Source organism: Sturnus vulgaris, chromosome 1 (genome assembly GCF_052056855.1).
Source record: "Sturnus vulgaris isolate bStuVul1 chromosome 1, bStuVul1.hap1, whole genome shotgun sequence".
NCBI lineage: Eukaryota > Metazoa > Chordata > Aves > Passeriformes > Sturnidae > Sturnus > Sturnus vulgaris.
In genome coordinates, this window is record NC_142243.1 from 89417854 (window position 1) to 89445176 (window position 27323).

The 27323-nt window shown below is 37.8% G+C and overlaps 1 protein-coding gene and 1 long non-coding RNA gene across 4 annotated transcripts in view; one reads left to right on the forward strand and one right to left on the reverse strand.

Moving 5' to 3' along the window:
* Positions 1-2729, reverse strand: part of LOC148225346 (uncharacterized) — a 140683-nt gene extending 137954 nt beyond the window's left edge. Inside the window, exon 1 of the long non-coding RNA XR_015806047.1 lies at positions 2548-2729. This is a non-coding gene — a long non-coding RNA (uncharacterized LOC148225346). The remainder of the gene's footprint in view (positions 1-2547) is intronic.
* Positions 1026-27323, forward strand: VSTM2A (V-set and transmembrane domain containing 2A). Of its 3 annotated transcripts, none has more exons than XM_014886314.2 (5): positions 1026-1552; positions 3812-3978; positions 5079-5129; positions 8524-8860; positions 24399-27323. In XM_014886314.2, the coding sequence occupies exons 1-5, from the start codon at positions 1474-1476 to the stop codon at positions 24473-24475; spliced, it is 711 nt and encodes a 236-aa protein (XP_014741800.1). In that variant the 5' UTR covers positions 1026-1473; the 3' UTR covers positions 24476-27323. The 3 variants fall into 3 exon arrangements, with proteins under 3 accessions (XP_014741800.1, XP_014741799.1, XP_088027567.1); XM_014886313.2 differs by having other exon boundaries at positions 1040-1552; positions 24521-27323; XM_088171441.1 differs by having other exon boundaries at positions 1040-1552; positions 24261-24399.

A 27323-nucleotide genomic window follows, 5' to 3' on the forward strand; every position in this document is an offset into this window, starting at 1 on the left:
GATAAAATTCTCTTAATTTGATACCATCTTGTAGCTTTTTTTAGTTTGTGATTAGCAGTTAAGTTCAGCTGTTTAGCAGTCTGAGTGATTATCAGGTGCTCTTTTCAGTTTCTATTTAATCTTTGTCTCAGCCTTCAGAAGGTATTTGGTGATTGCTTAGTGCAACAAGCACTTTCTAGATGGCTTCTTACTGCAAGCAGCAGGGCGATTTCAGCCAGAGAACTTCTCTCAATGCAGATGTGTTTCAGGGTGTTTTGAATGCCTAACGTGGTCAAGGTTAGTCTCTTATCTGAACATTATTAATATACATAGGCAGAAAACAGGGAACAAGGAAGAAGAGATTCACTGCAGGGGTAAGCATTCTTTAATAGACTGTAAACACCTTCTCTGGTCTACATAAATATATACGTTAATGTGAGTAATCGGTAAGATATGAAAACCCATTTTTATCTAGATAAATATTTTTTTTGTAGAAATGTGTATAATGCAACCTAAGCACACTCTAAGTATCATCCTCTTTATCTGCCTTTGAAGACAAAATGAAGTAATTTTAATGTAACATGCTAGAAGCATAGTTATTTGGAGCAGGCAATAGCAAGAGCGACAGGATTACTGAGCAACTATTTTCCCCTCAGATCCTGTAAGAGGGAAAGGAAAAGGAGAAAACAGAAACAGCTTAACTCACCAAAAATCAAACCACTGCATTGCCCTCTTAGCCACTGAGTGTTTTGGGATGAAAGACCGAAGATTACATCAGTACAATAAAAGCTCCCTCCGTCATAAGCAGTACACTATTCAGAAAAAATACCACATACCCCAAAGAAACAAACAAACAAAAAAAAGCCCCACCAAAAAATGCACAGATTTACCCCAGCATCAGAGGCAGCAGAAGTTAGAACAGGTAGAGGTGTAGAGTTTGGGGAGGGAGAGGGAAGGGTTAAAGGCATTATTGAAGCCATCAGAAGGAAAAGTTGTAGCAATACAAGCACAGTAGACTTCTCTTCCCCCCCACCCCCCCGCCTTTTCTTTCCCCTACTCCTCTCTTCCCAAGCTGGATCAGTGTGTAGGGAGGGCAGTCATCACGCCATCCTGAGCAGCAAGAGCTGACGTTGGACGAAGCTGCCAGGTAGCTGAAAAAAGGCACAGAAGGCAGCTGATACCCACTTTTCAACGGTTTGTGTTTTTTTTAGTCTGTATCTGGACTTCAAGCAACACAGCGCCTGAGACAGCTCATCTGAACCACACTGTATTGCAATACTCGCTCTTCTCAAAGAAAAAGACTCCACTGAGCAGCAGAATGCTGCCAGTGTCGCAGCTAGGGCTACAATACAGAGCCTTTTCGTAACATTGCAAATTTCTTTCTGTTCAGATATTTGAAATACATACATACACTTATATATCAGTTCTTTCTTTTTTGAGGACAACTTTGGCATTTTTTTTTTTTTTACCCTGATGTGACTTCTTCATCTTGGAATGATGGGGATCTTTCTAGCTTATATTGGATTCATTTTCTTTTCAGTTATGTATATTCAACAAGGACTTTCAACCCAAGGTAAGATCACTTATTGCCAAATATGTGTGCGTCTGGTTTGCTATGCTAAAACAGACTGAGGACAGGATTGGAGGGGGGGGGGGGGGAGAGGAAAGGAAGAAAGGGGAAAAGAAGGAAAACAAGGAAAATGTGTAAGAGAGAGGATATCAAACATCAGGTTTACATTTAGTTTGTACAGACGAAATTGTCTGTAAATTTGAAAAGAAGTGAGAAGTTTTCCCAAAGTAGAAATACAAAAGGCTTCCTTTACTCAAATTCAAAGGGGGAAATAACAGGCACCTTGCAGAAGAGTGAAGGGGTGCTGGGGAATGGACATGCATGTGTTTAGGTTGTGCATGTTGTTATATAGGCATGTTTGCATACAATAAACACCTATCCATGCATGCATAATTATTGCATTCAGACCAAGTACCGGCTGGCTAAACCTACTGTTTCTATTAAAATATTGCAGTCTCCTTCTGCGCTGCGTTCCCTTTGCTCTCTTATTATCCTGCCATCCTCAGAGTCAGACCTTCATTCCTATTCCGTGACTATGTGCATTTCTACCACTCTCCCCCCACCAAGGAAAAAAAAAAAAAAAAAAAAAAAAGGAGAAAAAGACAAAATCGACTTCTTTGAATAGCTCCCCCACCCTCGTCGCCTTCCCCCCTCCCTCTCCGCCGAAAGGCGCGCCTTGCATTCCAAGCAGCCCCGGCGCTGCAGGAGCGGGTTGCTCGGGACCCCGAGGCTGTGGTGCCGCTGTCAGCACCACGGACAGATCCAGACCGGGCCCGCTGCCCCCGCCTGCTCCGGCGCCTGCTGCCCCTTCCCTCCCGCCGCCCGCCGCCCCCTGCTCGCCCTCCCCTGCCCGCAGCTCGCCGCGGCTTCGCGCTTGGCGGTGCCACCGCGGGGATGCCGCCAGTATTCCCTTCCGTGTCCCCACGCCGCTCACGCGTACTGACCAAGGGGGGAGAGAAGGAGCAAACTGAAAAAAAACACCCCCAGAACAAACTTACTAGCCCCGAACACACAAAATGCACGGTCCTTCTGGCAGTTTAACTCGGTGACTAGCAATGGCTGGCTGGTGGGGGTGGGGGTCAGGGAAAGGGGAACCGTGGAATATAAAGCTAGCAGCTTTGAAAGTGTTAGTTGCCAGGCACAAATGTAAGGGGAAAGAGAAGTAACACTGGTTATCAAATTATCCCACCGATTCCAGGTTGGCTAGGAAGACTGTATAAAGAGAGGGAAAGAGGGGAGGAGACAATGAGCAATATTTCTTTCGCATCACATTTCCTTCAGATCATAATATGCTCTAGTCAATCTGTAGCAACTCATAACAGAAAGCGACGCTGCAGAGTCTTTCCAAATTTACCTCTTCTTGAAACACAGCATTTATTTATTAGATTGTTTGTCTGCAGTCTCCCTCACTTGACTATCATGATTCATTATGTTGCACAATTTTTAAGTGATAGGAAGGATGAGAAGGAAGTAAAGACTAAAACTTAAAGAATTACTGATGGCATGGGCAATGTCTATCAGCATTAGCTTTTATACTTGGCAGTGGTAAACTGAAATGGGCAGATCCTGTGTGTTGAAGGACTGAGATACAAATATGAAGGCTAGCTCCAGAAAGTGTCTTCTGGGACTGAGAAACAGAGATTAATTGATTTTTTGGTCTGATTATGCAAGCAGAGGTTCTCCGAATCTGAGTAACTAAGTCAGATAAAGCCTTTGAATAGGACATTTGACAAGTGATTGTAACACTCAGAAGAGTACACAGAGGTGTCTGTACCAACAGCTGCTTCAGCTGGCTGTGGAACGCTTAACAATTTACAGGTCTACAGCTCAGCCCTACAAAATACAATAAATCAGTCTGATATTTTTCCCTCTCCTAAAGTGGTCTTGTACAAAATCTCTCAGTGATTCTGGTGAAATACTGCATTCTGCCCAAGGGTATTCAGACCTAATTATGTGAAACTTTACCAGCTCATGGGAGCAAGCAGGGGGATCTATAACATTTCCCATGAGCAGAATTGAGAATGTAAAGGGGGTGGATTTGTGCATAAGGGAGGAAAAACATACCTGAGTGTGAGAAAAAACAGGGGAGATAATATGTGGGAAACTCGGGGGGGGGGGGGGGGGATTAGAAGAGTGGGAATAAGAAAAGAAAACAGAGAATTTAGAAAGGGGAGTGGGGGGAGGAAACAATAAAAAAGGCAACACAAGAAGCAGAGCATAAATGATTAGAAGGTAGCAACATGTTATGCATTTGTTTTACAGCAAAATTCACAGAGTTTCCCCGAAATGTCACGGCCACTGAAGGGCAGAACGTGGAGATGTCTTGTGCTTTCCAAAGTGGCTCTACTTCGGTGTACCTTGAAATCCAGTGGTGGTTTCTGCGAGCAGCTGAGGACCAAGAGGCTGGAGCTGAGGTGACAGGCACTCAGGTATTGATCCTCTACCATGGGTTCCTAAAACCATCTGAAGAATGCTACTGAAAGGATGGTGAGGAAACGGGAGAAGGAAAGAAGTGAAGAGCAGAGGGAACGAGCAGAGAGACGTTCTGTATCTCCCTAGGGACTTAATTTTGACTATGAAATAAGAGAGCAGGAACCTGCAGAGAAAAATGCCCACCTCAGGAGTTGGTGCCTTTGGTGCCTGTCACTTCCACAATGCAGCTAGGGCTGTTCGCAAAACCACACAGGTTTTCCAAAGTCTATTTCCCCAGCCTCAGCCCCCCTTTTATTTTAACTATTATTATTATTATTTTATTTTATTGATGATTTTTCCTATTTCATTTTCCCTTGGAAATCAGCCGTTCAAAGATTACTCCTTGTGAGAATTTTGTATTTCCCATGTGGCAAGGTCCCACACGTGCCTTCCAATTTGCAGCTAGCGCAGTTGAGTTGGCAGCCCTAACTCCGTATGCAGCTGCCACAGGAGGGCACACGCAGGAGGGGGCGGTGGAGGCCGGGGGGAATCCATGCCCCTAAAGAAGTAAAAACCCAAAATCAGTCAACAGCGTGACTTCATGCTTCTGAGCGGGACAGGAAGGGCCACGTCCACTAACACTGCCATCCGGGGACGCTCCTCCCCGTGGTCTCTGCTGTCTCCGCACCGGGCTCCGTACAAGACGCCCATGCGAGGCGGGAGGGCGGAGGGCCCGCGATCCGCGCTCCTCGGCCGCCCGGGCCGGTTGGCCCCGGGTACTCCCCGCATGTTCCCCGGCTGCTCCCCAGCTGTCCCCGGCGCTCCTCAGCCTGCTCCCCGGCTGTCCCCCGGCTGTTCCACGGCTATTCCCGGCTGTCCTCGGCTCTCCCCAGCCTGTTCCTCGGCTGTCCCCAGCTCTCCCCCGGCTGTTCCACGGCTATTCCAGGCTGTCCTCGGCTGTCCCCAGCCTGTTCCCCGGCTGTTCCCGGCTGTCCCAGGCGCGGCCCGCAGGTGGCAGGCGCGGCGCGCGGCCCCACGGGCTCCGCGGCGGGAGCGGGAGCGGGGCGCGCAGCGGGGCGGGGGCCGGAGACCCACGGCGACTCTCCTTTCCCTGCAGGTGGAGCTCCTGCCCGAGCGGGACCTGGACAGCGACGGCACGAAGATCAGCGTAAGTGTCGCCGCAGGGCGCGGGCAGTCCCCGCCGGCCGGGGGTCCCCTCCCCAGTCAGGGCTCACCCCGCCTCCGAGCCCCGAGTCTGTTCCTGGCCCGCATCTCCTCCCCATCCGCACCGCACACTGCGGGTAGATGGCAGCCCGCAGCGCTACGGCTGGACTCGATGATTTTAGAGGTCTTTCCCAACCTAAATAGTCCATCCATTCTAGAATTCTATGGCTACTTCCTTGACGGCCCTGGCAGAAGGTGTCAGGACAGCCTTTCCCCGTGCAGCCCCCCACTCCCTTGGACATGGAGGCGTCGACCAGCATGCCTCCATTGGCAAACGTTGTTTGCACCCCGTGAAGAATCCAGCCTGCACCCATCCTTGCATTTCTGGCTTTCATTTACCCTGGGCAGCTACTGAGTCTGCCTTAGCACTCCAAAGTTGGTTTTAAGGCTGAAATTTGTCCACGAAGCTGCACTTTCCTTTAGGGGGTGTGCAGCTGCTTAAATGGGTGTTTTCTCAGGTCCATACTCGCTGGCAGAAAGGAAGCTCAGAAAGGCTTTGGGCAAAACCTTCCCATTGGGAGTGATCTCAGCTCTTGGCCACCAAGACTGTTTTTACGAAAGTGAGATTCTGACACCAGAGTTACCAATCTGCTGCTTGGAGATTAAACCAGAATCTTATCTCAACAGAATTATAAAGCAGCGTTGCTCCATTCCCCTTCCAGTTGTTCCCTGTAGGAAGAGTATGCCCTCCACAGCCGACTCATGCCCTGAGTCAGGCACAGCCAAAAGGCTGCTTCTGACCTCAGAATAGGTTAGATCCTCCTCCCTCAGCATCCCAACAAATGTATGGTGGTGGGATGATGGTGTGGTGCTCACTGCAGTGGAAAGACACAGATACTTAGTAGACACTGCAGCATGAATATTCCCTTTGAGCCCAGAGGGGTTTTCCCTTTCTCTGGCATAATCGCTTTGGAAGTGCTTTTGAGCTGCAGACAAGGCTTTAAGTACCAGCAAAGCTTAAAGCAGCAACAAATAAAGGGGAATAATTTCTGACAAATCCTTTACTCTGCTGTTTTTTGATGCCTACAAATAACAAGCCAAATAGTTACATCAGGTCAAAGTGCACCGAAGTATAGCTGAAGGGCATTTATAAATAAGAACTCAGGTATGCTATGTTCAATACAATACATATTCTAGCCATAATTACATTTTCTGTAATACTTGTCACCATCGACTAGAAAAACTTTGTTTCATGGACCATATCTTCAGTTGCAGTTGTAGACTGTCTTACAAATGAGGCTCACGTGTGGTCCTTAGATACTATTCCACTTGACATAGGGCTAGCAGATAATTCATTCCTTATCAATACTGACTCATTTGAAATCCCTAAAGTAAGCCATAAGTACTGAGACACAATATAGACTGTAAAGCTTGTCTCATCTTTGAAGTTACAAATCTTTCATTATGTGCAATAATAATTCATGAGAAGGTATTTACAGTGCTCCTATAAGCTTGCATAAAACATTTATATTTGTAATAAAAATAGTCAACATTATGTAGATGTCTAAATGTACATTTTACCTACTTTTTACAAATCTAGCCTGTTTTTTTCTTTTTGAAGGCAAACACAGCTCCATTAGTACTAATGTAAGTTATCATCAAGAAGAGAAAACTAAAGTACATTTAATACATTTTTTATGCTAGATGTGTGCTGAAATACACTATTTCTATCTGTTCTAAATGATAAAGCAGCACAAACTGAAAACATGCATATGTGTTGCCTGCAGCAATTTCAAATAAATTTCAAATGAAAAAGTCAAAAACAATTCTGTTTTTCACCAGGGCTATGCAGCACTGTTAACTTCATGGCTCTTGCATAGGAACAAATGAAGGTGCAATATGACTTACCAATCCTCTTTCCATTCATATAAATCTTCTTTAATACTTTTGTTGAACATGAATAGTTCAGTAGAGATGTCTTATTACTGAATATGATTTAAATAACTATCCAACACTTTCTGTATAATTAATATTGTATACATTGTGCCTGTAAGTATGTAATCCATACTTTCAACTCAGTTTGCCAAGTATAAATTCAGAGCTGGGTACAACACAACAGGCTATAAAGTCCGTCCTGTACCTTAAAGCAATGACATATTCAAGAGTATTGCTCTTCCATTTATCAAGGAGGAAGAATAGGTGCTTTGCCAACACTGGTTACTACAGCAGGCCAAGCTGTCAGAAGCAATATATGGTATAATCCCCACTAACATGTGTTCAGCTTCAATCTAGTGGGTCTCTTTTTTGTGATCTACCATGTATTCATCATCTTGATGTCTCCTTATTGGCTGTCATTGATATGAGACAAGGCAACCTTTGCATCCATGTTTACATAATGGTGGAAGTAAGCCAGGTTCAGAAGTTCTTCAAAGCTGAAGATTTATATCACACTGAGTACCTTTTAACTGGCTTCCTGTGGGGCAACAGATATTAATTCAGAGAGAGAGTAATAGAAAATTAATTAAATATAAATTCTCTAAAGTGATGAACATATGAAAGGAATCTGTGTAAACTTTTCCCAATGCATCTTAATACCTTTCACACGTTTCTGGATGTATAATTTACTCATTTGTATTTTAGTTATCTGAAATTAAAATACGTTATGTTATCCTCAGATATTAGCAATAATTAAAAATAAAATCAGGAGTATAATTTTAGCTGACACCTCTTAAAACAATTCTGAATATGTGCTTCTAATAAGTACACAGATAAAAATGACAAAAGAAACAACCTGACACAATATGTCTTCTTATCATTAACAGAAAAAAATACCAAAAGTTTAGACTCACTTGAAGGAGACAAACTGAATGTAAAATATAGTTTCAATATAGTGAAGAGTGCGAGCTAATATAATAAATAGTTATTGACGTAGTTTAAAACTTGGCAAACATCTCCAACAAAATTGTTAATGCACTAGTTCAGAAACTGAATTATTCAACAAAGCCAACTAACTGGAAAGGTTTAACCAATGAAGTGCAAGGATACTGGGTTTACACAACAAAACTCATTAAGAATGTTCATGATCTTAAGCAATTAATTGGAATGAACATGGTAGTTTGGGGTTTTTTTCTGAGGCTAATTAGATTTCAGAGCAAACCATCTAAGCAGATTTGGAAAGATGATGTCAGGCATCCTCATAGATACAATTAGCCATACTCATCCTTGATGTAACTTCCCTGCAGTAAGCACAATCACACCATTGAGTAAATTGGTGCTATGCCCATAGAGTTTTTCGTAAGAAAGAAGAATTCATGACAAAGAATTCATGACAATGTTTTTTTTCTCTGTTTTTTTATTGGTTTGTTTTTTTGTTGTTTCTTTTCCTGGAAAATTTGCAGACTGTGAAAGTACAAGGGAATGACATCTCCCACAAGCTGCAGATTTCAAAAGTGAGGAAAAAGGATGAAGGCTTGTATGAGTGCAGGGTGACCGATGCCAACTATGGAGACCTTCAGGAATACAAGGCCCAGGCATTTCTCAAAGTCAATGCTAACAGCCACTCTCGGCGAATGCAAGCCTTTGAGGCTTCCCCAATGTGGTTGCAAGACATGAAACCTCGTAAAAACATCTCAGCAGCTGTCCCAAGTAGCATCCACAATTCTGCCAATCAGCGTGTACGTGCCACCTCCAGCCCCGAAGCAGCAGCCAAAATCCCCAAACAAAGTCCACAATCAGGTATGGTAAAGCATTTTGAGCTTTCATTTGATTGCTTACCAGCATGTAAAAGGAGGCTAAACCATAAGGTAACCAGGAATTGTGACTAGGAAGAGTGTGGTGCTCATTTGTTCCTCCTTCTCTCTGGTTCTATTCTTCCTGCTATCTCTTTATTTCCTAAAATCTGAAGAATAAATTTCTGAGCAGAAGCAAAAAACCTTAAACTTCTATACGCGGATTTTATCTCTACCAGTTTTACCTACCTAAGGCTAGCTTTCAAATCAAAGCCTAGTTTTCCCTGTAGTGTGTGTGGAGAGACAGGGGCATGTCAGCAAATGACTCATCTCATTTTAAGATGTCTGTGCATGATAAATTAAATAAAACACTCATCCAGATGTGTTTCTTCCTAAGTTGTTTTACACCAGGCACCTAAATTTTATCTTCAATATTTGTTAAAATTATTCTCCTTTCACTGTCAATCCTATTTTCATAAGGAACTTGACTTCTAAATCTAAGCTGACCTTAGATACACTAGATAGTTTCTCCATTGTGTAGGCTTTAGAAAGACCATGGGTGTGTCAGAGAATGTGTGTTTGTCATCTTCACATGCTTAATCACTGGCTTTGAATTAAGGGTTAAAGTGGCAGTGCCTCCATTGTTTGTCATGTATAAATTAGCATTCTGTACATTTTGTTGGGGGGATTTTGTTCAGCACTGCATACATAACCTATAATCAATATCAGTCTTCACTTTCTACATTGATACCATAAAATTTACAGTTAGGCAAAGGTACATGAATATACAGGAGGTGCAGGTCTATATGATGGCAATAGAGAAAATGGACAAGATAAAAAACTGAAATGTTGTAAATGATTAAATGTTCTCTGGAAAACAAACTGTGCAAGTTTAAGGATTTCTGAGTTACTTCTATTTACACTAAGGGCCAATGTAAGGCACAAAATCACAACCTACCTTAAAATATATAATGGAAGCTAATTAACTCTGATGCATCATTTTTCTCTTAGTGTGTTGTTAATCAAAAACTGAATACAACAAATTTCATAGTACATCTATTGTTAAATCACTTTAAAGTTATAGGCAAGAAAAGTTAATACTTTTTTTAAAAGAAAATGTATTTCTTTACAGATTGGAACAATACAATTATTCAATAGAAAAATTCTTATTGCTGTTAAAAAACGTGATGCATATACTGTCACTATTTTACCTGTGTATATACTTTATAGAATTTATGTAAGTTACATTCAGTTTTCTTTCCCTGAAATGGAGCCATTTTCATTTTTAAGCTCTTCCAAAAATATCTAAGCTGTGAGAAGGAAAAAAATATTTCACTTGATTTAAAATCACCGTTCTACCATGGCTTTCCTTCCAGATAAACGCATATACTTTTTATTTTCGATTGGACTCATACATTTCAAAGAAGCAGACATTTCCATAAAGGGAAAATTCTGTTTTCTATTGCATCCTACATGAAATTAATTAAAATAGTCAGAAGTTTCTGACATATGTAGCCACAGACTATACTGCTTTGTGGCCAAAGTGTGCACAAAAGAACTAATCCACTAAATTATTTTGGATATATGATGTACTCTATCGTATCATTTATGTACAGTCCAAGCAATGTCTTGGCTGATTACTGGACATTTCTTATTTCCAATCTTGTAAGTTATTACATGGAAAGGTCCTCGTTAAAAAAAAAAAAAAAACAAAAAAAAACAAAACAACCATTTTTAAATTTTTTACATGATCAAGGATTAATACGGATCAAGTACAGACAATCCAAATAAAAAATAATTTAAGAATTGAACAGATAAAATAAAATTTAATCTATTAGTTCATTTTTTATGACAAACCACAGACAAATGCTGCATTTATCAGAAGCGTAGTTTATCTGTTGAAGAAATAAAAGTGTACCAGAAATCACTCATATCCTTAATTTCAATTTAATGGTCAGTTGCTACACAAATTATATTTTTGATATCATATTTTAAACATCAGTTCAACAGTCGAGAACCAAGACTTGCTTTCCTTGAGAATATCTTGGCCTTCCAGATGCGGTGAGATTTGGATTTTCATTCCATTTTACAGTTGTTCTACCGTAATTGAAATACCCACAGGAGCTCAAGGAAGTGGGGAGTTTTAGCTTTATCTAACTTAGAGGAGCAACTTCAGCTGAGGGAGGGGATATGTCAGTTGTGAGACCTCAAAGAAAGCAGAAATGAGGTGTCATAGATGTTAACAGTTTATCTTTTAGTGATGCAGAATCAACACAACCTCCTTACTTTATCAAATGAGAAAGTCTTCCCTTCTTTACCATCATGCTAACTGTATTTATGCATGCACAAGACTGCTGTGTGATTACATGATATGTAAGCAATGTATCCATCCAGCCTAGAACCTAGAAACATGTTTGAATACAAATGTATCATAATTAAGTACATATTTTTACTTGAAAATGGTACAGGCTGTGATGTTTGTTCATGTTGAGTAAAACATTGACTTCAGCACTAATGCTTGAAGAGAAAAATACTATTAACCATAGGTAATTGTATCAAATATTCTGCAGTATAGAGAGCTGGTCTGTAGTTATTGGCAAACAATAAATTTTACTGCCATGCTCACAAATTATTATGAAATACATTTACAACAATGGGAAACATGGCACTGTGGAATTATTGGGAATTCTGTATTCAGCTACTGCTGAAGAACTCAGCTACTAATATATGAAAAATTTGCTCTGATTATATGAATATTTTGTCCCCAAAATTTATTTTTAAAAGGTAGATAATACTCTACATCTTCTATCTTGAAGTACATTGCAGAATTTTGTTTATTTCTTAACAATAGATATTTACTATGTAGCTTTATAAAACCATTTTACAGTCACTACCATTTTAAAACATCAGACTTCCCAGCTGAACAGATATTTCTGCTATTCTCTTACTTTGCTCAAAAGTAAGATTATCTATGATAACTATCAGGGAGCTGTATAGGCACAGCTGACAAAATGTTATGAGGCTCATTCAGTATTTTGCACTGCTCTGAAAAATATTATCTGTGTGTAAAAAAATATATATTTATAACTGTAAGCATAATGGAGATTCAATACAGGAAGAAATAGCTAATGAGAGCATCTCCCCCAGAGAGTCTTCACATAATATACTAAGAATCACTAAATAACTATCTCAAAGTCAAAAAAGCCAGGAAAACAGAAGTCAAAGCCAACACAGACTCACCCTTTAATTTCGTAATTATGGGCTGCAGCAAATGAAGTAACCTATCACAGCTTAATAGGAATCTTAGTAATTTGACAGAGTAATCTGCATACATCCAAAAAATGCCCTATGCAGGTGGAGTGACAGACATTTTTTTTTTTCCCGAATAATTCATAACAACCTATTTTAGTCCGAAGGTAAAAGTAGAGAGTTACGACAAAGCTTTGCAATTCAAAGGAATTAAAGGGGTCCAAGAGCTAAAATGAATGCAGGTGAAAGGAACTAAATAATCTCTAAGCTGCAGCAAATGTCATTGTTTCATGGATACAAATCTAAGCTAACTCTGCTGACTGCATTCAAATCACTCAACATTTATAGCAACAAAGCCAGCTGAAGAATTTGTTGTGCTGAGAATATCCCCCAAGCTCTTCCTGTTCTGCCAATGCTCTGTTTAAGCACTCAAAGCCATTAGTTGCTTTTCAGACTCAAGATCAGTCTCAGAGAATTACAAATGAAGAAGTGACAATTAGGTCAATTTTCTGCTGCTTATATACAGACTCTTCATATTTCTAGCAACTTTTTGTTCTTTCATGAAGTAACAAATTCATCTGTTAAGCTATCTACATGCCAAAACTTCCTGTGATGATGGCAGAGTTCCAACGAGTGACTTGAAAAGGAACTCAAAGGAGAAAGAAGGTGGTACTTACCTAGGCAGAATGACCTGGATTCTTGGCATCATAAATCACACGGAGAAGCTTATCATCAGGCATGAATGCAAAAAAAAGAGGATAATTTTTTTTCTTCAGTCTGTTCATATTGATAAACTGAGGACATTACTTCTGTCTCCATTTATATCTAGATAATCTAGGAAATTTTTGTCATCAGCATATTTTAAACACTAAATTTTTGTCCTGTTTGGAATCTTTTAGGATATGGACTAGTTTCCATGTTGTGTATTTTTTATTCTTTTTAATTAATGTTCCATCTCCTCTCAAAGCAAAGGAACAAAATGTCTGCTCTAGCTTCCACCAAGGTGACAGCCACCATTACTCCTTTCTGCCCTAAAAGAATCTTTGGCTTTCATAGTTACTGTTTTAGAAACTGAATACCCATAAGGTTGGGAGACACCAGCCATTACTGTGATTGCATAGCAAAGTCAAAAAGTTTCCTTTGGACTTCATGAAAGCAAAAACCCAATGATGGTTTTGTTCTTCTTGTTCTGAACCTTATTCAGCTATTCTTAGAAATACTTGCAAAACCACTATTCCAATTTACACCTGTGTACACTGCAACCTCTGTTTTTACTTGAAATACACACTTTGATTCCCTCTTCTTGAAGAGGTGCTGCTCTACTTCTTTTAGCTTCTCAAAAGAATGGAATCAATTCAAACCATGTAACCCTAATAACTAGTTAGCTCTTGACCTTGAAACTATAAACATCTTCTGAGAAATGCTAATATGCTCTGAATAAATTCATTGACAAAGCAACGTCTTTACTGCAGCTAACTCTCCACTCTTCCGTTTTTTAAGGCCAGGATTTCCAATGCAAAATCAACTCAATGATGCCTTACGTTTCTTTTAAAAAACTCACATCTTAATTTCTTACATATGTGTACTTATTGATAGAACAAAATGCATACAAGTACTTAAAATCCTGTTCCTAGTGCTTAGTTTACCTAGACCCAGAAACAAACTCTTCGTGGTGTATTTGCAGTTCTAACTCCTGTCAAAAGCACATTATCTACTTTTTGTAACCATCCCTCATTGCCAATGCCAATCACCAATACTATACCACTGTCAGTTTCTACTCATTTCTATCCCTCTTATAAAAGCACAAGTTGAAGAATTAAGAAGAGAAAGCCATCACCAGCCACTGCTTGTTCCTTTTCTTGTTCTACAAGTTTGAGCAGTTGTGCAAATCCCACATGCCCCATCAGACTGATTACTTGAGTATGCATTGTTACAAACAAATTCTTTCTGAAATCAGAGATATTATTTCCAACCTTAGTTATGCCCATGGTTAAACACTAATAATAAATCACAAGAGAAAATAATTGTCTTCTGAAATTTCTTGAGACAATAATGGACTTTGTTGTTAAATATGACAGCATCACTGTAACTCATATTTCTGTAAAAATTATGGTATCTGGATGCTGCATTAGTTATTTTTCTCTTATGAAGCCAATCATGAAACAGTGAGAACAGACACAGTTGAAACTAAATGTGCAAAGAAAATAATTTTGCCCTTTACCAATCTGCATTGCAGATTATATAATGCACATGTACTGAGATCTTTCCTATTCTTCTAGTGACATTACCAGTGTGTTTCACTGTCTATCATTGCTACATATACACTTAATCATATGTCTTTCTTTCTTTTAGCTGTTTAAAAATAATCCTTTCAGATTAACCTCATGTGTAGAACAAAATTCACTTACAAAGGTCTGGTCGGAGACCACTCAAGAGCTCCCAGAGCAGCAGAATCACAGTAGTTCTGTTCTACATACCTGATACAAATTTCTTTGGTAAACACCACTAGAAAGATTGAAGATGGGCACACAATCAGTAAACAGAGAAGAAAATAAAGGAAGAAGAGAAAAAAAAAGGGTGGGGGGAAGCTGTGTATGATTTGTTTGTCAGCTCACTCAAATTGCTTTTCATTGCTTCACAATCAGACAGATTGCACTGGGTCATCAGAGATTGCAGCATATGTGACAGGGCCTGCTCTTGAAATAACTGATGGGATTTCCTTGCTTCAGAACACAACCCATTTGTTACTTGACAGATATACAGCAAAGCAGAGGATATTTTCGCTTTTTACGGATGAGAAGCAGGAAGTTTCCCATCTATGGTGCCCTACTTCATTATGAAAATCCTTTGCATCACATAAAATGAAGAAGAATGGGTGTGATTGTCTGCTGGCTGGAACGGATACAACTCTGCTGAAGTCTAAAGGATGTCATTCATCTGAAATAGCAAAAAATTTGGCTAAAGGATGAGGATGAAGATGAATTCTACTCATAATGTGAGAGTGAATTATAAGAAGAATTGAAGCTTTGCCCTGTTTCTACCACCTGAAAAAGTTTAGGACAGTGAAGATTTCTGGGAACTGAATGAAAGGAAGGAAAACACCTGAAAACTGCTTATTTCAGCTCACAGGTCGGGGGAAGAGGGCATTCTTGATCATGGGTTTTGTTGCTTCATTTATTCTTCTGTGTGCTTTTTCTTCACCTTTGCTCAGCTTTTTTCTAGTGTTTGTCTTTGAAACCTTAGCCTAGACTAGCTAGAACTATTAACAATTTCAGTATCTTCTTATTCCCTTGAGAGGGATTTTCTATTTGATTAAATGATTTAAAAGCTTGAAAGATATTCCAGAGACTGTTATTATATTTACACTACAGTAATGATCAATTAATTCTTCTTTGTTGATGATAAAGCTGGATGGTATTTGAAGAGGAACTAATGATCTTGCTGCCTACCTTGGAAGAGAAAACTCTACTCCAAGCTCCATTTTACCCTATCATAAGGAAGTTGCCACTGTACTTTTTGGCAGTGCAAATTGTTATCCTGCCTGTGTGTGGGTGTTCTAGTCAGATCCATCTCACTGAAGTTTGTTCCCCCACCTACTCACGAATGCTACTATCTTGGAAAAAAGCTGCCTAATTTTCTGTGAATAAAAGTGTGAAAGTTAGTTGCACAGCCCCATTTACAGTGCTTCAGACATTTAATCTGTGTGTTCATCAACCAACAAAAATACAAAGAAAAACTCAGGATGCTACTTCTGCTGCCATTCCTATTCCTGCTGGTGTTACTACCTCAGCTGCTGTTGTTTCCTGTGACGCTGACTGAGGCTTTTGACCACCAAATCACAGCCACAGGGCTGTAAGGATTATAAAAATGACTTCAACAAGACTACAGAAGATGGTGTATCCATCTCCATTTCATTCTGTGAAAGAAAGAGTTGAAAAGACGAGATATTTTGTCAAGGAGCAACAATAAATCAGTCATGAAGCCAAGAACTAGCACTAGGTCTCAGAGGGAGCTGTGCATTTAGAGGGTGCAAAGCTCTTTAGTAGAATTATAATGTTAAATAATATGACTACATAGGTTTGTGCCTGTCTGAAACACTGACAAAATAACAGGTCAGTTACCTATTTTGTACTTTTCTGAATTATTACCACACATTCAATAGCTACTATTCAGTGACCATCTTTTATGATATTTCATGGTTATGATTGATTCCACATCTCAAATATATTTGGCACAAATACTTTGAGCTTCATTCTCTCAATCCACCATTTTCAAACTAGTGTACTGTGGTTGTAGGGATGATTTTTTAAATTTTTATTTGCATCCTTTTTTTTTTTTTTTTTTTTTTTTTTTTTTTTTTTTTTTTTTATTTTTTAATTTGAGAAGCAGAAATAACAAGGGTGAAAGCTTTGGCTCGTGAACACTGATTTAGCTCTAGCAGTTTAAAATGTTGCCACGCAAAGTATTTGTATTGCTACAATCAGAAGTTATTGCCCCAAATGTGGATGGAGGAAATAGGTATACACTGCTCAGGTTTCCTGGTTCAGTGTCAAGCCTCTATATTGACATAAAGGCATCTATGACAGCTGATAAACCAAAACAGAGCTCTTAAACTGAGATAGGTGAAGAGATAACATGCGGTTTGCTTGTATTACTTCTACTATTGGGGATTTAATTTCCATAAGAGGGGGAGGCAGAGAGATGGAGGCACTATCATCTTTACCTGCTCCAGCTAAACCCATTAAAAACTTGTGAGTCATAGCTCTTAGACAGAGGCACCTTCTGTTAGTCAGAGACATTGTTCTGATCTCTATAACAACTGCATTGCTCACCAGGAAAACAAAGGATCAGATGAATGGTCTCTGCCTTAAAACACTTACCATCTAGGAATCAGACAGAAGAAAACACACATCCAGTGGAAATCTAGCTGAATTCCATGAAAATAGCTCTGATATAAGTGATATAAACAGAAGGAGACTGGGTTGTCTGTATGTCAAACATATGCCTAAGTGTCAGGTGTGAAAATTGAGAAACGGGGCATGCCACATATTGAAATATTTACAAAAAATCATAATTTTTACTCTGTGTTATAATCCCCTCTTTGTATATGTTTTTCATGACAGTTCTATTGAAGATGATAGTGTGATAATAAGTATAACCCACTTAAATTTTCTTTCCAATAGATGAAAGAATTAAGTTAGAGAAAAATTTGAATTTGTGAGCTACAAAAAGTAAAGGGGCAAAAAGACAAGTGCAATTCTATTTTTCTTCAAATAAAAGTCCTGTGGTAACTTTATGGTATCTTTCAAAAATGGCTCAATTTACTGTTGAATTAAATGTGGCATATATCAAATATACACACATTTATATGCACATTACAAAAATGCTGAGCAGTTTGTGTTGGAGTCATGTTTAGTTACAACAGCACAAGCTGGCTACTATAAAAAGAGTCAATTCAAGCATTTTTGTTAACAGCCTAATTCCACCTTTATTCAGTATAGGGTATATGAAAGTATAGGATGAAGATGAGTTACCACAGAACAGTCAGAAAAAAAGTGCATTTGTTTTAGATAAATACAAATGCATCAGTTTATATTTTTTCTGTCACACTTCAAAAAGGTCTAACATATTTTTAATCCATAGTTTTGAGAGAGATGATGAAAGAGAAGAATGAGAGGGAAAAGTGCTGATAAGAGCAGTGAAAAAACCTGTTGCCAGTTGTTCTGAAACAAATGTTTGGTTAAACTTGCACCCCTCTCCCTCAGCTTTGAACTAGTGCAATAGGCATTGTTTCCTGGACTGCTTCTCACACAAGTTTTGTTTAAATAGCTAACACTGATATTTCACAGACTACATGCAAACATCTCTTTTAGCAACCATTTTCCCAAAAAGTACTTTCTTACTGAAATAGAAACAGCTGAAGTCAATGCATTACTTACACATGTGAAAAGTTTTTAAAACTTTCAAGTCCAAACACCAACTAAAGGAAGGAAGAGAAATAGGATGTCTGCTACAAATGGCTGATGTTTGGACATTTGTGACTGTAGGCAGAATGTCATTCTCCTGAGAAAGTTGGGGAAGGTGGAGAAATTGGCTAAGTCAAGTACACTATCCAGTTAATCTTTCTGAAAAAGCTGTGTTTAAACTCAACATCGCTATTGGCTGTTTTCATCAGAAAAGTACAAACATCTATAAATGTTGATGAACTGTCAATTTTAATTATACATTTAAGGATCTCACACCTCCCTCCTGTCTGTTTAAGGCAAAAGGATGACAGGGTTGAATAATTTTGGTGATCTCATTTTCATCTTTGAGAAAGACATTAGAGATTCTCTTAGCTTCTTCATAGTACTTGATGGCCCAATTAGGAAGCCTGGTTCTACCCATGAGGTTTAGGAATGAGACATGAACAAGAGCACTTTTAAAATAACTAAAGAGGGAATGATGACTTTCAGATATGTTCTAGTAGAAAGGCAAAAATGACAAGGATTAAATGTTTCTCTAGGTAGGAGTTAATGTCAGGAATTATGTAAAAAGTGATCTGAATCTAAAATTCCAGGCTATTTCACACCAGTATACCCTTAATTCTACTTCTGTCTCTCTTGGTATTGTGAAAATGCAGAAGTTATTCAAAGTCCCACTCCTCTTTCTCCTTTCCTACTGCTATCTGTTGTCCTTTTATAGTATTACTATGGCTTGTTCTGGACCACTGTCTGAAGCCAAGTATCATTTTTCTTACATGCCACCATCATTTGAAGTCTCCAAGTTTTTTTCTCTTCCAAGTGCTTCTATCTCAAGTTTGCATTAGAACATGACCTGAGGTGTAGCTGACAGCAAGGTAAAGGCTGTGACCTGCCTTAGCCCAAAAGGGCTCCAGAAGTTATTGTGGCTCAGATTTCTGGAAGAACTCTCTCCTCTGTTTAGGGTTGGAAAGTTGTAACTTTTTTTGCCCCATTACAAGACTGAGCACCTCTGAGTGCCTTATCTGGTAAAAGCTAAGGATTAAGCATCCATCTAGAATCCCATCTCTCTTTCTCATCTCATCTTCTGGGCATCACTAACAGAAAAGGAATGGACATTAGATGAACAGAGCTACATGCTGAATGCAAAGTCTAAGTAGAATTCAGAGAAGTTGAATACATAAACTATTCTAAATTTCTTCTGGTGTATGAGACAAATTCATTTGCCCACTGCAGTATGTGATGAACAAATCACACTATTTTAAGCTGTTTACTGTACAGCCAAAGGAGAAAGATGGAGTAAAAGCCTAAGCAAAAAGGTTTTCATTGAATATGAATGACACTTACTACTAATCTTCATTCAGTCGTTCAGGTTCCCAAAATCAAACATAGGTGACTGAGCCCTGAAGCACAGTTGAGATGTCATTCCCCCAAAGAGGGAAATGGGGACTTTACACTTGTGGATAAGAAAATTTCTTCCTGTGTGTGGGTATATTTATCCCATCACTACAGAAGATATATACACACAATTGTGATTTATGCAATTCAGAGAAATAAGAATGATAGCAATTTGTAGACCAGAGGGGAAGAATCTATTTATTGAAAACCTGTGTGAGACATATTCAAATAAAACTTCAAATAAAATCAGCTGTACTTGGTTTTACCTAAAATGATGGAAATAAAACTGCAAATATCCTTCAAGTAATCTTATAGTTAATTTATGTCCCCAGTAAAATTAAGGCAGATATCACATGAACTTTTACTTACTTTACATGGAAATAATGCAAAATTATGATTTTGTTTGGTTTCAACTGGGGCTGACAGGAAGAGTATTTAAAATCTAACAGTATGAAGCAAAGCTAAATGTTGCAAAATCAGGCCTTTAAAGATGGAAACATCATACCCAGTACAGCCCAGATACATGTCTCTGAAATATATGTATCGATATTTTGGCCTATTGTAGTAAGTACAGAGAATCTGGGATGAACTTTTGTGTGACTGGCTGTAGTTCTCCTGTTCTGGTCAGCACAAAGCCAGGACTCCATTGAGGCATTACTCTTTCCTGTGATCAGTGAGTTACTACTTAAAGGAAACTCAAGGATACCCAAACTAAACTTACATGTTTAGTAAAATACTAAAGAAATGGTGTTGAATTTTCAAATTCCTTCTGTTATTTGTATGAGAATGCACTGTGCATTGTACACACAACTGTAAGGAGACAATTTTCAGAGGCTCTGACAGGTATTGAGGCTCAGAATGCTGAATGCTCTTACATGCCAGAGAAACCCTAAACTTTAGCACAAGGAATACCAAACTTGCTAAACCTCAATTCTGGCAGATGCAAACTGTTTGAGACCCAGGGTGGTTTACTCTTAAGAACAGAAGAGGTGGTTTACTCTTAAGAATAGAAGATGCTAAAATTTTAGTTCCTGAGGCAGCTGCTTTGTTCATAATTCAGTGTTTCATCCAGTTGTGAAAAATAAATGGGCAAAATTAATCAACCATCCCTGCTTGTGTCCCCAAATCCCATGTATCAGACACAAATTTTGTCTGATCAATATCTTAGTGAAGGCAAAGGATCATGCCTGACTGCATTCAGGTATGGAATGAATTATTACCTTTTTGACCAGTTGCATTTTGCCAAGAATTTATAATTTCTGGTAGCTTTATTTTATACTTAGATGCTCTAAAATTAATTTCATTAACAGCGCAAAATTGATGTTTAGCTGTGGGGTTCCTACACTATGAGCCTTGAAATCCAAGCATTTGTGACATTTCTTTTTTATTTTAAACACTAGGATCACAATTATTTATCACTATTTTTTTTCTTTGTGCTCCTAACATCTACATAAATCATAAATTTGAATAAAATGCAGTTTCAAGCACTTTAATGTCATGAACTAATCTTTCATGATGTTGCATGAAAACTTATCACATGCCTTTGGCAATGTAGCATTTGTTTACAGTAGAAAGCTAAGTATTCCAGGGACATTTGCTCTTTTAGCTATGTTAGGAGCAGGAAATAAAAGACAACTAATGGGGATTTACATATTCACAAGAAGAATTTAACTGGATGCCTGTGGCAGACAGGCAAAACTGTGAGAGTGGTAAGAGTGTCAGACCCACACATCAAGTGGAGTTTAACTAACAACGTAGAAATAATACACACATACATTACATGACAGTTCTTCTGAGTGACTGTCTTTGAGGATTACATAATTGCAGTCCAGCTTTACCCAGTGTTGTTGACCTGAAATAAAATTTATTTTAGTTCTCATTATGTTAATTAGAAAATAATGCTTGAAATGGTAGGACAATGATTAATAAGTTTAGGAAATCCACAGCCAGATAAATAACTTACATTAACATGCTCACAGTTCAGGTGATACTATTCAAGTCCTAGTCAGAACAGTAGACTGAAAATACACCAAAACTGCATAAAGTGGAATTGAGATTCTGATTTAAGCACCCTATGACTTCCAGATTCTATGTCAAAATGGAAATTTATGGATACTTTTTGCAATTTTTTTTCAAGATGAAATGCAAAATAATAAAATATGAGCAAAGATGACAGAAAAAAAAAAAAAAGAAAAAATATGAAAAAGCTGCTTTCTGTTTTGCTGTGTTCTTATTCTACCTTTGCAGCTTTCACTCTTGCAAAATCTAAACACATATTTAGGTTCATGAAAGAAAAAATACAATTCTTTATTCTCTGGAAAATAAAAATGGAACCTGAGTATACTAAAACATTAATTTTATTTCATAAAGTATAACTGAAAAGATGAGAGCACCTAATATCCATATATATCACTGTATATTGCAAGTCAATTTTATGTGGGCTGATATATGACTGAAAAATTCTCTGTTTGGATTAAATGGCATTTTGGAAACAATTAAATCAGATTAAGATCTAATAACCAGTTCCAAAAACCTTGCAGAGGACACTGTCTCTTACAGTTTTTTCCAACAATCCAAATTGCCCCTTTCTTCACATAGAAACTGAAATTGTTTTAGTTGTTATTTCCCCTATTTTTTTTTCCAATATGTTCAGAATTACTTTAGTTTGCACTTACTGCATGTACTCTAGTCTAAATCCCCTGCAAGATAAACAAACTTGCTCTTGAGAGAAGAACATGGATGTAGAACATGTGAAATGAATTGCAGGGAAGTCATGATTTATGCAGAAACTGAACATTATAAATAAAAATGTTATATATATGCATTATATATTATCCCCTAACTTGAGGATCTCCAGGTTGCCTTATTGGAAAAAAAAAAAAAAGCAAAATGAAAACAAAAATCAGAGAATATTTGGTCTGCAAATATGGTACTGCTTTTCCCACTGAGACATTTTTTGAGTAAAACTTATTTTATATCATACTTTTTCTCTCTGCACATTCCAGCTTCAAAATTCTCAATGTATTTTGTGCAGATGAAGTGTATCTCCAAAGACCTCTTTAGAGTTGTATTGAGACATATTTCCTTGGTTCAATCAAAAAGAAAAAAAATATTAAATGGAACAAAACAAAAATAATTCAATTCATCAGGAAATGATCTAACACTAACAAAGATTCTAACTAAGATTTTCTAACCTTGTTAGGGAAAGAAAAGCCTTCATAAAAATCTGGCAAATGTCAGCTTTTGCAGAGAGAGAACAAAGTCATGCTGCAGTAAAACCAAAACCAGAAATTTAACTCTTGGGTTCAAGATCATAAATACTATCTGTGTGAGAACAACACACAGGAAAAAGTTGCAGCAAATTTTCCTGTGCATTTGTTAGTTCGTAATACAGAAGAAGTGTCCTGAGAAGCACAGCAAACCATGGCAATGTCATACCAGTAATGTTACCAGATGGGCAAGAGAACAGTAGGCTTCCCACTCGTGTCTTCTTTTGGTAGAAACTAAGCTCAGAGTTCCCTTGGACTTCTCTTGGAAAAACGTTAGTAATGTTTCTGAGGCAAGTTTTCATTTAAAAGTTAATATTTATTTAGCACACACGTCTAATTGAAACATCACAATTGCTTAGAATGTCTTGTCTATGTGACAGAGGACTGAGTGTTTTATGGCAACCACTACATATGTCACATCTCACACCATGTATTTACCAAAGCAAGCAGTGTTCATCTGAAATCTGTGATTTAGTGTAATCCTTGTTTCAAGAAGGAAAAAATTACTAAAGACAGCAACAGAAATACTTCTTGCTTCACTTATAGTTAGCAGATACAGAGAATGGTGTTACATCTGAAAACTTTAAAAAAAAAAAAAAGGACTTGCCTGGATTTATTTTTGTTTTCATTGTGTATATTCCTTATGATAAGATAAATGTGCTTTTGGGGGCTACAATGAAATCCATAATTTAGTTTAATATTAAGTTCTCTACAAAAATATCTTATACATGATTAATAGATTTAAAAACAAACAAAAAACCAATTTATTACGAGTCTATCATTATAATGGATTGTTTATAACACCATTGTAACCCTGTTATAGGACTGATGCCTCTAACCATCAATAATATTTATCCTTCTCAAATATATGATACAGATATAAAATCTATTAATCATGCATCAACCTGTTATAACCTGAACTTCTACTTACAGTGCTACCAAATCACATTTATAGTTTTGACCTCAAGTAATTAGTTCCAAATTCTGAATGTAATTCTAAATGATATGGGGAGTTATCAAGCATTGAGACTTGGCATGTAGAACAATTAAACACTTATGCCCTTGGTGTGTGAACATTCCAGTTTAATCAGTCTAGCCCCAAATGGTTTTATTCTGCTAGCATATTAAATATAAAGTCATGGGTTTAGAAATAATTATATGGACCATTGTTTTCATAGCTTTTAAAAAAAGAAAACAAAATCTGGGATGATTTCTCAAAAATAAGTCCAAACCTTTTGGCAGTCTGTTTCCCTCTTGTAAATAACACAGCCATTTGCCTGTATCTCCTTTGGTTTACAAGAAAACACTCTTTAGCCACTAGATGACTTTTTTGTTAGCAGTCAATGATGTGATGCTGGAAATTATTTTGTAAAGAACACTCTGAGGTGAAAGGTGTTTGGCTTTGTTCTTCTTTATTTATGGTTTCATTGGGTAATATTGTTTAAAAAGACAGACGAGAAAAAAGAAAAGCAAATCAAAACAAAAAAACCTCCCTGGGACTGAAATACTTTGTATGTGTTGTTATTTGCAGTGCATGCCAAGACATTCATGGGCACCAGAGCCAACCTGGCGAGCTAATTAAATAAATAAATGTATATGTTTAAAACAGCCTTATAAGGAGCATTGGAAATCTGCAAGATGAGCGAATATCTTATAACTTCTTCCGCAGGTGCGAGGATAGCTACAAGCCATGGACTTTCTGTCCTGCTTCTTGTTTGTGGCTTTGTGAAGGGTGCTTTGCTTTAATCTAAAAGTGCTGACTTTTTCCAATATCACTTTCTCTTCTTAAAGCAAAGAGCAAATCGCCTGTAAAATCCACGGAGCGGACAGCAAAGTTGACCCTAACCTCCAACCACCACTCTGCACCCAATGTACTCTAAATCTCTACACAAGGAGCACCTTCTTCAGGAAGTACAAACAAAATTACTAAATAAATAAAATAAAATAAAATAAATATAAAAAAGAAGAGGATACCACGTTTTCTTGATATATCTTATTTTCTTTGGCGTATCACTGATATTTTATTTGAAGAGAACTGGTGTGATGTAATCAAACGTTTTGTAACAGCAAGACCTAGTTTCCTTTTCTTTTGGCAAGGAGAAGCCTCATCCTTGACTTCTCAGGGGTTGGCCTGCGAGTCCTCAGTATTACAGAATTAACCATGGATGACATTTGGTTTCCTACGCTGAAGGAACCGTTCCAGCCTGGAAGCAAAAAGAGGGCAAATAATGAAACAAACCATAGTGATTTAACATAAAAACAATACACACAAATTTTATCAAAAAGCTTTTTTTTTTCTTTTCTTTTTTTATTTTTTTTGCATGAGGAATAGGGAGGAGAAAATATATTCTACAACACAGCTCAGCAGACTAGGGGATGTTGTTTCTGAAAAACATATGAGGATATTTTTCTTTTGAGATTTTTTTCTTTTTACTTTTCAATAAATTATTCTTTTCTCCCTTTGGGGTTTTTCCCTGTCTTTCTGTTTGTTTCTTGTTCTATGGTGGCAAGTGCCAACTTAGGCCAACCCCTGATGACTATGTGGAGGTTTATATATATATACATCCTTTTTTTTGTGTGTGCGTTCTATATTTCAGTGTGTTTTCTCTAATTTTGCAACTCCTGTATATGCAAAACTAACTTAAATTCTGTAAATTGCTTACAGTCTGTGTGATATAACTTCAGAGTAGACATACTTTGGTCCTCATGCAAGTCAGTTTTTAATATTATCTATATGTCGTGCCACCAAGAACCATCTTTATTTCCTTTTTTGACAAAACATCACTTTTTAGTTTGTAATTCAGTAATGTGTGGATTTTGTAATGCATATCTTCACTTTGACTGGTTTGACCCCCTTCAGCCCTCTGTTTACTCTGTAAATGCACATTAAAATTTGTTATGGTCTCTAGACAATGAATTATTTTAGTTTGTATGTTGTGTTGGAGTTCAGATGCTGAAAGCTCTTTGAACTTGTGATGTTTATAGAAGATGAAGTGATTCAATCACTAGAGACTGTAAAATGCAGGTTTGCAGTCAAATACTGCACATAAAAGAAGGTTAGAAACAGAAAACAGACAAATAAACCAGAACATGTCTTGGAGGATGTTCTTTTGGTAAAGAATTTTAGGGAAGTGAATTTATTACACTGATAAAATATATTTGCATCACAGCTCCTTCTACATGGCCAAAGAAGTGTCTTTCTTTGCTTTTTCTGAAAGTGGATTGTCATTATTCATTGATATTCTTAATTAAAATACTTTTTGTCTGTGAACTGAATGTGAGAATTTTGCTGTTGAATGATGTAATATGTGTTACATGAATTACATTCATTAATGAAGGAAGCAAAAATTGCTGCCATTTGCAGCTGCAATCAGGAAGGTTTTTTCTTTTTCCCGTCTTTCCACTGATGCTGAAAATGCACACTCTTTCATTTGTCATCACAGACAATCACATACACCACATGCTTATTATGATCTATTTATAGCAGCATTAAGTAGCTGCAGTGTGGTCAGCTGTGTGATTTCTCCTCACTTCTTAAGTACTGCGGAAGAAATTTTAAAAGTATGTTTATTATCTCGCCAGTCTATGTGCTACAGGCCTAACATTTTATTTCAAAATGCTCGTAATTCTGATGTCTTCCCCCATTACTTTCAAAGGATAAAGAACAAATAAAGGCATAGAATAATCATTTTGTTAAGCCAATGCCTCAGAAGAGGATTTGCGCAGCTCTAATTCCCCTTAAATTCTGTAGTATAAGCTTGACTGGGAATAGTCAGTCTTTCATTGGTTTTGGACAAGTCTTAGTAGTAGCAAAGAGAGCAGAAGTTTGGCATAATACAAACAAATCAGGAGTAGCTTTCAGGTGAAAAAGGTCAAAATTTCTTTAATTTCAACATAAAATTTATGACCCACTTGGAATGTTGTATATTGAGAAAGTTTTTCTCCGTAGTTATAACAGTTTATCAGCCTACTGACAAATTAAAAATTGTCCCCATTAAAATATTCTGAATCAAAGCCAATATTGTGGATCAGAGATGGCACAAAGAGGAAAAAAAAGTCAAGGGTCAGAGCTTTTTTGAAGTCTTGCTTTCTGAACATACCTGTGGAACCAAACTTTGAGAGTTCTGGAGAAAAATCTCCATTTTCTCTGAAATTGATGTCTGTGACTGGATAATGTGAGAATCTCCTTCTTGGAGCTTGGAAGCTTCAGTTTCCAGTGGTCTTAACTGGAACCAAATGCTTAATGTCATGTATTTCATTTGTTTACTGTATCCATATATCTTGTATGAGTATTCCATGTATACACATAGAGTCTACCCCTCATGACATATGGAATTTGACAGCACAGTTTAGCTTCACATTGCTAAAGTTGTTACTGTGTTAAACTGATACTCTGTTCTGCTTTATGCTGTTAGCTGCTTGGATATAGATCACCATGTACTAGGAATTCAGATTAAATGACAAGCTGAAATTAAAAGCAGAATTCTAGACCACTTGGATTAGTGTGATGCAAGCCAGAAGACATTCCCATATTGTGATCTGCTATTGTTACAACTATGTCAGCAAAAAAAAAAAAAAGAAAGGACAAAAGAAA

Excerpts from the sequence above, each read along its gene's own strand:
- VSTM2A (XM_014886313.2), top strand. The coding sequence starts at position 1,474 with ATGATGGGGATCTTTCTAGCTTATATTGGATTCATTTTCTTTTCAGTT. Across the intron at positions 3,979-5,078 it reads CTGAGGTGACAGGCACTCAG|GTGGAGCTCCTGCCCGAGCG; the intron begins GTATTGATCCTC and ends CTTTCCCTGCAG. Across the intron at positions 8,861-24,520 it reads CAAACAAAGTCCACAATCAG|CAAAGAGCAAATCGCCTGTA; the intron begins GTATGGTAAAGC and ends CTCTTCTTAAAG.